At 46.5% G+C, this 12,656-nt stretch overlaps 1 protein-coding gene across 1 annotated transcript in view; it reads right to left on the bottom strand.

Annotated features, from left to right (window-relative positions):
* Positions 1 to 12,656, bottom strand: part of vars2 (valyl-tRNA synthetase 2, mitochondrial) — a 34,954-nt gene that overhangs the window by 19,801 nt on the left and 2,497 nt on the right. The window contains exons 6-9 of the mRNA XM_071368982.1: positions 11,347 to 11,413; positions 11,149 to 11,246; positions 10,101 to 10,182; positions 1,657 to 1,776 (exon numbers count right to left, since the gene is read on the bottom strand). Coding sequence (XP_071225083.1) covers positions 1,657 to 1,776; positions 10,101 to 10,182; positions 11,149 to 11,246; positions 11,347 to 11,413 — 367 coding nt within the window. The remainder of the gene's footprint in view (positions 1 to 1,656; positions 1,777 to 10,100; positions 10,183 to 11,148; positions 11,247 to 11,346; positions 11,414 to 12,656) is intronic.

Genomic DNA, 12,656 nt, shown 5'->3' with positions numbered 1-12,656 from the left:
ATACACACCTCTCATATCAATATACACACCTCTCATATAAATACACACACTTCTCATATCAATATACACACCTCTCATATCAATATACACACCTCTCATATACATACACACACCTCTCATATACATACACACACCTCATATAAATACACACACCTCATATAAATACACACACCTCTCATATCAATACACACACCTCTCATATCAATATACACACCTCTCATATACATACACACACCTCTCATATACATACACACACCTCTCATATACATACACACACCTCTCATATACATACACACACCTCTCATATACATACACACACCTCTCATATCAATATACACACCTCTCATATCAATATACACACCTCTCATATCAATATACACACCTCTCATATCAATATACACACCTCTCATATAAATATACACACCACTCATACACACCTCTCATATAAATATACACACCTCTCATATCAATATACACACCTCTCATATCAATATACACACCTCTCATATCAATATACACACCTCTCATATCAATATACACACCTCTCATATCAATATACACACCTCTCATATCAATATACACACCTCTCATATCAATATACACACCTCTCATATCAAGATACACACCTCTCATATCAATATACACACACCTCTCATATCAATATACACACACCTCTCATATAAATATACACACCTCTCATATCAATATACACACCTCTCATATCAATATACACACCTCTCATATCAATATACACACCTCTCATACACACCTCTCATATAAATACACACACCTCTCATATAAATACACACACCTCTCATATAAATACACACACCTCTCATATAAATACACACACCTCTCATATAAATACACACACCTCTCATATAAATACACACACCTCTCATATCAATATACACACCTCTCATATCAATACACACACCTCTCATATCAATATACACACCTCTCATATCAATATACACACCTTTCATATCAATATACACACCTCTCATATCAATATACACACCTCTCATATTAATATATACACCTCTCAAATCAATATACACATCTCTCATATCAATACACACACCTCTCATATCAATACACACACCTCTCATATCAATACACACACCTCTCATATCAATATACACACCTCTCATATCAATATACACACCTCTCATATCAATATACACACCTCTCATATCAATATACACACCTCTCATATAAATATACACACACCTCTCATATAAATATACACACCTCTCATATAAATATACACACCTCTCATATAAATATACACACCTCTCATATAAATATACACACCTCTCATATAAATATACACACCTCTCATATCAATATACACACCTCTCATATCAATATACACACCTCTCATATAAAACACCACGATGATTCATCATCTTAAGTTTACAATTTGAAAATAAAATAGTTTTTAACTGCAGACAAATTGTACAAACTGAAACTGTACATCATGTTCTGTAGCACATAGCAAAGATGATGTTGCTAAAGTGACATGCTAACACTATGAGAGTAGAGGGTCTCATCTAATAGAGATGATAGACTAACCTCTATATTAGAGATGATAGACTAACCTCTATATCAGAGATGATAGACTAACCTCTATATCAGAGATGATAGACTAACCTCTATATCAGAGATGGCAGACTCCAGAGCACAGCTCCAGTTGACCAGCCCCTCAGAGCGATAGATCAGACCAGAATCACACAGCCTTACAAAGGCCTCAGTCACAGCACTGCTGAAGCCCTGAAAATACCCATACACAAAAGATACAAACACACACACACCACACACACACACACAAAAGGTACAAACACACACACACAGGAAGAAAGAGCTGAGCAGATGATAGTAGAACGGACAATAACATAACATACTAGTGTATGTGATAATGACATCATGTTACTAATAGTACAATCACATAACATACTACAATAACAATACTATAACAGTGTGGTATATAAGTAGACTTGACTTGCTTTCTGTTTCTGTAGCATGATGAACACCCCCTGAACAGGACACTAGTCTATCTCCTGTTTCTGTAGCGTGATGTACACCCCCTGGACAGGACACTAGTCTATCTCCTGTTTCTGTAGCGTGATGTACACCCCCTGGACAGGACACTAGTCTATCTCCTGTTTCTGTAGCGTGATGTACACCCCCTGAACAGGACACTAGTCTATCTCTTGTTTCTGTAGCGTGATGTACACCCCCTGAACAGGACACTAGTCTATCTCCTGTTTCTGTAGCGTGATGTACACCCCCTGAACAGGACACTAGTCTATCTCCTGTTTCTGTAGCGTGATGTACACCCCCCGGACAGGACACTAGTCTATCTCCTGTTTCTGTAGCGTGATGTACACCCCCTGAACAGGACACTAGTCTATCTCCTGTTTCTGTAGCGTGATGTACACCCCCTGAACAGGACACTAGTCTATCTCCTGTTTCTGTAGCGTGATGTACACCCCCTGAACAGGACACTAGTCTATCTCTTGTTTCTGTAGCGTGATGTACACCCCCTGAACAGGACACTAGTCTATCTCCTGTTTCTGTAGCGTGATGTACACCCCCTGGACAGGACACTAGTCTATCTCCTGTTTCTGTAGCGTGATGTACACCCCCTGAACAGGACACTAGTCTATCTCCTGTTTCTGTAGCGTGATGTACACCCCCTGAACAGGACACTAGTCTATCTCCTGTTTCTGTAGCGTGATGTACACCCCCTGAACAGGACACTAGTCTATCTCCTGTTTCTGTAGCGTGATGTACACCCCCTGAACAGGACACTAGTCTATCTCCTGTTTCTGTAGCGTGATGTACACCCCCTGAACAGGACACTAGTCTATCTCTTGTTTCTGTAGCGTGATGTACACCCCCTGAACAGGACACTAGTCTATCTCCTGTTTCTGTAGCGTGATGTACACCCCCTGAACAGGACACTAGTCTATCTCTTGTTTCTGTAGCGTGATGTACACCCCCTGGACAGGACACTAGTCTATCTCCTGTTTCTGTAGCGTGAGGTACAGCCCCTGAACAGGACACTAGTCTATCTCCTGTTTCTGTAGCGTGAGGTACAGCCCCTGAACAGGACACTAGTCTATCTCCTGTTTCTGTAGCGTGATGTACACCCCCTGAACAGGACACTAGTCTATCTCCTGTTTCTGTAGCGTGATGTACACCCCCTGAACAGGACACTAGTCTATCTCCTGTTTCTGTAGCGTGATGTACACCCCCTGAACAGGACACTAGTCTATCTCCTGTTTCTGTAGCGTGATGTACACCCCCTGAACAGGACACTAGTCTATCTCTTGTTTCTGTAGCGTGATGTACACCCCCTGAACAGGACACTAGTCTATCTCCTGTTTCTGTAGCGTGATGTACACCCCCTGAACAGGACACTAGTCTATCTCTTGTTTCTGTAGCGTGATGTACACCCCCTGGACAGGACACTAGTCTATCTCCTGTTTCTGTAGCGTGATGTACACCCCCTGAACAGGACACTAGTCTATCTCCTGTTTCTGTAGCGTGATGTACACCCCCTGGACAGGACACTAGTCTATCTCCTGTTTCTGTAGCGTGATGTACACCCCCTGAACAGGACACTAGTCTATCTCCTGTTTCTGTAGCGTGATGTACACCCCCTGGACAGGACACTAGTCTATCTCCTGTTTCTGTAGCGTGATGTACACCCCCTGAACAGGACACTAGTCTATCTCCTGTTTCTGTAGCGTGATGTACACCCCCTGAACAGGACGCTAGTCTATCTCCTGTTTCTGTAGCGTGATGTACACCCCCTGAACAGGACGCTAGTCTATCTCCTGTTTCTGTAGCGTGATGTACACCCCCTGGACAGGACACTAGTCTATCTCCTGTTTCTGTAGCGTGATGTACACCCCCTGAACAGGACGCTAGTCTATCTCCTGTTTCTGTAGCGTGATGTACACCCCCTGAACAGGACACTAGTCTATCTCCTGTTTCTGTAGCGTGATGTACACCCCCTGAACAGGACACTAGTCTATCTCCTGTTTCTGTAGCGTGATGTACACCCCCTGAACAGGACACTAGTCTATCTCCTGTTTCTGTAGCGTGATGTACACCCCCTGAACAGGACACTAGTCTATCTCCTGTTTCTGTAGCGTGATGTACACCCCCTGAACAGGACACTAGTCTATCTCCTGTTTCTGTAGCGTGATGTACACCCCCTGAACAGGACACTAGTCTATCTCCTGTTTCTGTAGCGTGATGTACACCCCCTGAACAGGACACTAGTCTATCTCCTGTTTCTGTAGCGTGATGTACACCCCCTGGACAGGACACTAGTCTATCTCCTGTTTCTGTAGCGTGATGTACACCCCCTGGACAGGACACTAGTCTATCTCCTGTTTCTGTAGCGTGATGTACACCCCCTGAACAGGACACTAGTCTATCTCCTGTTTATGTAGCGTGATGTACACCCCCTGGACAGGACACTAGTCTATCTCCTGTTTCTGTAGCGTGATGTACACCCCCTGAACAGGACACTAGTCTATCTCCTGTTTCTGTAGCGTGATGTACACCCCCTGGACAGGACACTAGTCTATCTCCTGTTTCTGTAGCGTGATGTACACCCCCTGAACAGGACACTAGTCTATCTCCTGTTTCTGTAGCGTGATGTACACCCCCTGGACAGGACACTAGTCTATCTCCTGTTTCTGTAGCGTGATGTACACCCCCTGAACAGGACACCAGTCTATCTCCTGTTTCTGTAGCGTGATGTACACCCCCTGAACAGGACACTAGTCTATCTCCTGTTTCTGTAGCGTGATGTACACCCCCTGAACAGGACACTAGTCTATCTCCTGTTTCTGTAGCGTGATGTACACCCCCTGGACAGGACACTAGTCTATCTCCTGTTTCTGTAGCGTGATGTACACCCCCTGAACAGGACACTAGTCTATCTCCTGTTTCTGTAGCGTGATGTACACCCCCTGGACAGGACACTAGTCTATCTCCTGTTTCTGTAGCGTGATGTACACCCCCTGGACAGGACACTAGTCTATCTCCTGTTTCTGTAGCGTGATGTACACCCCCTGAACAGGACACTAGTCTATCTCCTGTTTCTGTAGCGTGAGGTACACCCCCTGGACAGGACACTAGTCTATCTCCTGTTTCTGTAGCATGATGTACACCCCCTGAACAGGACACTAGTCTATCTCCTGTTTCTGTAGCGTGATGTACACCCCCTGAACAGGACACTAGTCTATCTCCTGTTTCTGTAGCGTGATGTACACCCCCTGAACAGGACACTAGTCTATCTCCTGTTTCTGTAGCGTGATGTACACCCCCTGAACAGGACACTAGTCTATCTCCTGTTTCTGTAGCGTGATGTACACCCCCTGGACAGGACACTAGTCTATCTCCTGTTTCTGTAGCGTGATGTACACCCCCTGGACAGGACACTAGTCTATCTCCTGTTTCTGTAGCGTGATGTACACCCCCTGAACAGGACACTAGTCTATCTCCTGTTTATGTAGCGTGATGTACACCCCCTGGACAGGACACTAGTCTATCTCCTGTTTCTGTAGCGTGATGTACACCCCCTGAACAGGACACTAGTCTATCTCCTGTTTCTGTAGCGTGATGTACACCCCCTGGACAGGACACTAGTCTATCTCCTGTTTCTGTAGCGTGATGTACACCCCCTGGACAGGACACTAGTCTATCTCCTGTTTCTGTAGCGTGATGTACACCCCCTGGACAGGACACTAGTCTATCTCCTGTTTCTGTAGCGTGAGGTACAGCCCCTGAACAGGACACTAGTCTATCTCCTGTTTCTGTAGCGTGAGGTACACCCCCTGAACAGGACACTAGTCTATCTCCTGTTTCTGTAGCGTGATGTACACCCCCTGAACAGGACACTAGTCTATCTCCTGTTTCTGTAGCGTGATGTACACCCCCTGAACAGGACACTAGTCTATCTCCTGTTTCTGTAGCGTGAGGTACACCCCCTGGACAGGACACTAGTCTATCTCCTGTTTCTGTAGCGTGATGTACACCCCCTGGACAGGACACTAGTCTATCTCCTGTTTCTGTAGCGTGATGTACACCCCCTGGACAGGACACTAGTCTATCTCCTGTTTCTGTAGCGTGATGTACACCCCCTGGACAGGACACTAGTCTATCTCCTGTTTCTGTAGCGTGATGTACACCCCCTGAACAGGACACTAGTCTATCTCCTGTTTCTGTAGCGTGATGTACACCCCCTGAACAGGACACTAGTCTATCTCTTGTTTCTGTAGCGTGATGTACACCCCCTGAACAGGACACTAGTCTATCTCCTGTTTCTGTAGCGTGATGTACACCCCCTGGACAGGACACTAGTCTATCTCCTGTTTCTGTAGCGTGATGTACACCCCCTGAACAGGACACTAGTCTATCTCCTGTTTCTGTAGCGTGATGTACACCCCCTGAACAGGACACTAGTCTATCTCCTGTTTCTGTAGCGTGATGTACACCCCCTGAACAGGACACTAGTCTATCTCCTGTTTCTGTAGCGTGATGTACACCCCCTGAACAGGACACTAGTCTATCTCCTGTTTCTGTAGCGTGATGTACACCCCCTGAACAGGACACTAGTCTATCTCTTGTTTCTGTAGCGTGATGTACACCCCCTGAACAGGACACTAGTCTATCTCCTGTTTCTGTAGCGTGATGTACACCCCCTGAACAGGACACTAGTCTATCTCTTGTTTCTGTAGCGTGATGTACACCCCCTGGACAGGACACTAGTCTATCTCCTGTTTCTGTAGCGTGAGGTACAGCCCCTGAACAGGACACTAGTCTATCTCCTGTTTCTGTAGCGTGAGGTACAGCCCCTGAACAGGACACTAGTCTATCTCTTGTTTCTGTAGCGTGATGTACACCCCCTGAACAGGACACTAGTCTATCTCCTGTTTCTGTAGCGTGATGTACACCCCCTGAACAGGACACTAGTCTATCTCCTGTTTCTGTAGCGTGATGTACACCCCCTGAACAGGACACTAGTCTATCTCCTGTTTCTGTAGCGTGATGTACACCCCCTGAACAGGACACTAGTCTATCTCCTGTTTCTGTAGCGTGATGTACACCCCCTGAACAGGACACTAGTCTATCTCTTGTTTCTGTAGCGTGATGTACACCCCCTGAACAGGACACTAGTCTATCTCCTGTTTCTGTAGCGTGATGTACACCCCCTGAACAGGACACTAGTCTATCTCTTGTTTCTGTAGCGTGATGTACACCCCCTGGACAGGACACTAGTCTATCTCCTGTTTCTGTAGCGTGATGTACACCCCCTGAACAGGACACTAGTCTATCTCCTGTTTCTGTAGCGTGATGTACACCCCCTGGACAGGACACTAGTCTATCTCCTGTTTCTGTAGCGTGATGTACACCCCCTGAACAGGACACTAGTCTATCTCCTGTTTCTGTAGCGTGATGTACACCCCCTGGACAGGACACTAGTCTATCTCCTGTTTCTGTAGCGTGATGTACACCCCCTGAACAGGACACTAGTCTATCTCCTGTTTCTGTAGCGTGATGTACACCCCCTGAACAGGACGCTAGTCTATCTCCTGTTTCTGTAGCGTGATGTACACCCCCTGAACAGGACACTAGTCTATCTCCTGTTTCTGTAGCGTGATGTACACCCCCTGGACAGGACACTAGTCTATCTCCTGTTTCTGTAGCGTGATGTACACCCCCTGAACAGGACGCTAGTCTATCTCCTGTTTCTGTAGCGTGATGTACACCCCCTGAACAGGACGCTAGTCTATCTCCTGTTTCTGTAGCGTGATGTACACCCCCTGAACAGGACACTAGTCTATCTCCTGTTTCTGTAGCGTGATGTACACCCCCTGAACAGGACACTAGTCTATCTCCTGTTTCTGTAGCGTGATGTACACCCCCTGAACAGGACACTAGTCTATCTCCTGTTTCTGTAGCGTGATGTACACCCCCTGAACAGGACACTAGTCTATCTCCTGTTTCTGTAGCGTGATGTACACCCCCTGAACAGGACACTAGTCTATCTCCTGTTTCTGTAGCGTGATGTACACCCCCTGGACAGGACACTAGTCTATCTCCTGTTTCTGTAGCGTGATGTACACCCCCTGAACAGGACACTAGTCTATCTCCTGTTTCTGTAGCGTGATGTACACCCCCTGAACAGGACACTAGTCTATCTCCTGTTTCTGTAGCGTGATGTACACCCCCTGGACAGGACACTAGTCTATCTCCTGTTTCTGTAGCGTGATGTACACCCCCTGAACAGGACACTAGTCTATCTCCTGTTTCTGTAGCGTGATGTACACCCCCTGAACAGGACACTAGTCTATCTCCTGATTCTGTAGCGTGATGTACACCCCCTGGACAGGACACTAGTCTATCTCCTGTTTCTGTAGCGTGATGTACACCCCCTGAACAGGACACTAGTCTATCTCCTGTTTCTGTAGCGTGATGTACACCCCCTGGACAGGACACTAGTCTATCTCCTGTTTCTGTAGCGTGATGTACACCCCCTGAACAGGACACTAGTCTATCTCTTGTTTCTGTAGCGTGATGTACACCCCCTGGACAGGACACTAGTCTATCTCCTGTTTCTGTAGCGTGATGTACACCCCCTGAACAGGACACTAGTCTATCTCCTGTTTCTGTAGCGTGAGGTACACCCCCTGAACAGGACACTAGTCTATCTCCTGTTTCTGTAGCGTGATGTACACCCCCTGAACAGGACACTAGTCTATCTCCTGTTTCTGTAGCGTGATGTACACCCCCTGGACAGGACACTAGTCTATCTCCTGTTTCTGTAGCGTGAGGTACAGCCCCTGAACAGGACACTAGTCTATCTCCTGTTTCTGTAGCGTGAGGTACACCCCCTGAACAGGACACTAGTCTATCTCCTGTTTCTGTAGCGTGATGTACACCCCCTGAACAGGACACTAGTCTATCTCCTGTTTCTGTAGCGTGATGTACACCCCCTGAACAGGACACTAGTCTATCTCCTGTTTCTGTAGCGTGAGGTACACCCCCTGGACAGGACACTAGTCTATCTCCTGTTTCTGTAGCGTGATGTACACCCCCTGGACAGGACACTAGTCTATCTCCTGTTTCTGTAGCGTGATGTACACCCCCTGGACAGGACACTAGTCTATCTCCTGTTTCTGTAGCGTGATGTACACCCCCTGGACAGGACACTAGTCTATCTCCTGTTTCTGTAGCGTGATGTACACCCCCTGAACAGGACACTAGTCTATCTCCTGTTTCTGTAGCGTGATGTACACCCCCTGGACAGGACACTAGTCTATCTCCTGTTTCTGTAGCGTGATGTACACCCCCTGGACAGGACACTAGTCTATCTCCTGTTTCTGTAGCGTGATGTACACCCCCTGAACAGGACACTAGTCTATCTCCTGTTTCTGTAGCGTGATGTACACCCCCTGGACAGGACACTAGTCTATCTCCTGTTTCTGTAGCGTGATGTACACCCCCTGGACAGGACACTAGTCTATCTCCTGTTTCTGTAGCGTGATGTACACCCCCTGAACAGGACACTAGTCTATCTCCTGTTTCTGTAGCGTGAGGTACACCCCCTGGACAGGACACTAGTCTATCTCCTGTTTCTGTAGCATGATGTACACCCCCTGAACAGGACACTAGTCTATCTCCTGTTTCTGTAGCGTGATGTACACCCCCTGAACAGGACACTAGTCTATCTCCTGTTTCTGTAGCGTGAGGTACACCCCCTGAACAGGACACTAGTCTATCTCCTGTTTCTGTAGCGTGATGTACACCCCCTGGACAGGACACTAGTCTATCTCCTGTTTCTGTAGCGTGATGTAACTTGATGTACAGTACACCCTCTGGACAGGGCCGTATCTCCAATCTATTTCCTTAATGCTGAGTGCTGAGCAGAGACTCATAGGGTCCCATTTTTACAGTCTCTGGTAAGACTTGGCTGGGGATCGAACTCCCAACCATCCAATCTCAGGGCGGACATTCTAACCACAAGGCCAGTGAGTCTGTGATGTTGTAGTGTAATAGTACTGTCTTACTGGATCCATGGTGAAGCAGGCTCTGCTCCAGTCCAGAGACGCACCAAGTTCCCTCAGCTGGTGATAGATCTCCTCCCCCTTCCTGGAACACAGACAGAACCCTTACTGGAACACACAGACAGAGCCCATACTGGAACACACAGACAGACAGAACCCGTACTGGAACACACAGACAGACAGAACCCGTACTGGAACACACAGACAGACAGAACCCGTACTGGAACACACAGACAGACAGAACCCGTACTGGAACACACAGACAGACAGAACCCTTACTGGAACACACAGACAGACAGAACCCTTACTGGAACACACAGACAGACAGAACCTGTACTGGAACACACAGACAGACAGAACCTGTACTGGAACACACAGACAGACAGAACCCTTACTGGAACACACAGACAGACAGAACCCTTACTGGAACACACAGACAGACAGAACCCGCACTGGAACACACAGACAGACATAACCCTTACTGGAACACACAAACAGAACCTGTACTGGAACACAGACAGACAGACAGAACCCGTACTGGAACACACAGACAGACAGAACCCTTTCTGGAACACACAAACAGAACCCTTACTGGAACACAGACAGACAGAACCCTTACTGGAACACAGAGACAGAACCCGTACTGGAACACACAGACAGACAGAACCTGTACTGGAACACACAGACAGACAGAACCCGTACTGGAACACACAGACAGACAGAACCCTTACTGGAACACAGAGACAGAACCCTTACTGGAACACACAGACAGACAGAACCCTTACTGGAACACACAGACAGACAGAACCCTTACTGGAACACACAGACAGACAGAACCCTTACTGGAACACAGAGACAGAACCAAATATGAAAATAGAATCATCTTGCTTTATCTAATTAAGAAGATGGATAGTTGTAGGATTCTACTAATGACAGTGGAAAGCAGTGTGAGACAGAACAGCAGGCAGAGGAGAGAGAGAGAAAGAAAAAGGGAGAGAGAAAAAGAGAGAGACAAACAATAAGAGAGGACAGAAAGGGACCTCATACTCACTCTTTCTTCCACGTCCACACCTCCTTTAGAAACTCCTCCCTGCTGAGGTCCTGTCTTCGCTTCCCTCGTTCCCTAAACAACCTCCTCTCCACCACTGTCTGAGATTAAGAACAGAAGGTTGGACACAGGTTTTATATTTAGCTTGAAAGAGAAGCGAATCTGAAAGATAATAAGGATAGCCAGGTTAGGGAGACATACCTGTGTAGCGATGCCTGCATGGTCACAGCCTGGTACCCAGAGAACTTTGTAGCCCTGCATCCTCCTCCTGATACAACCACACATTCAATCAGTACAACAATACACTTCATCAGATCTCCTAAAACATGTCAAATACATTAGCCATTCAAAAAGCAACACATTTCAGCTCTGAGAGTTCTCATACGACGGATAGGAATGTGATGTGGTGCCATTTCATTTCAGCTCTGAGAGTTCTCATACGACGGATAGGAATGTGATGTGGTGCCATTTCATTTCAGCTCTGAGAGTTCTCATACGACGGATAGGAATGTGATGTGGTGCCATTTCATTTCAGCTCTGAGAGTTCTCATACGACGGATAGGAATGTGATGTGGTGCCATTTCATTTCAGCTCAGAGTTCTCATACGACGGATAGGAATGTGATGTGGTGCCATTTCATTTCAGCTCTGAGAGTTCTCATACGATGGATAGGAATGTGATGTGGTGCCATTTCATTTCAGCTCTGAGAGTTCTCATACGACGGATAGGAATGTGATGTGGTGCCATTTCATTTCAGCTCTGAGAGTTCTCATACGACGGATAGGAATGTGATGTGGTGCCATTTCATTTCAGCTCTGAGAGTTCTCATACGACGGATAGGAATGTGATGTGGTGCCATTTCATTTCAGCTCTGAGAGTTCTCATACGACGGATAGGAATGTGATGTGGTGCCATTTCATTTCAGCTCAGAGTTCTCATACGACGGATAGGAATGTGATGTGGTGCCATTTCATTTCAGCTCTGAGAGTTCTCATACGATGGATAGGAATGTGATGTGGTGCCATTTCATTTCAGCTCTGAGAGTTCTCATACGACGGATAGGAATGTGATGTGGTGCCATTTCATTTCAGCTCTGAGAGTTCTCATACGACGGATAGGAATGTGATGTGGTGCCATTTCATTTCAGCTCTGAGAGTTCTCATACGACGGATAGGAATGTGATGTGGTGCCATTTCATTTCAGCTCTGAGAGTTCTCATACGACGGATAGGAATGTGATGTGGTGCCATTTCATTTCAGCTCTGAGAGTTCTCATACGACGGATAGGAATGTGATGTGGTGCTATTTCATTTCAGCTCTGAGAGTTCTCATACGACGGATAGGAATGTGATGTGGTGCCATTTCATTTCAGCTCTGAGAGTTCTCATACGACGGATAGGAATGTGATGTGGTGCCATTTCATTTCAGCTCTGAGAGTTCTCATACGACGGATAGGAATGTGATGTGGTGCCATTTCATTTCAGCTCTGAGAGTTCTCATACGATGGATAGG

Source organism: Salvelinus alpinus, chromosome 26 (assembly GCF_045679555.1).
Source record: "Salvelinus alpinus chromosome 26, SLU_Salpinus.1, whole genome shotgun sequence".
In the NCBI taxonomy this organism is placed as follows: Eukaryota; Metazoa; Chordata; class Actinopteri; order Salmoniformes; family Salmonidae; genus Salvelinus; species Salvelinus alpinus.
Note: the sequence above shows the minus strand (reverse complement) of the source record. Positions and strands in the feature narration are given on the sequence as shown.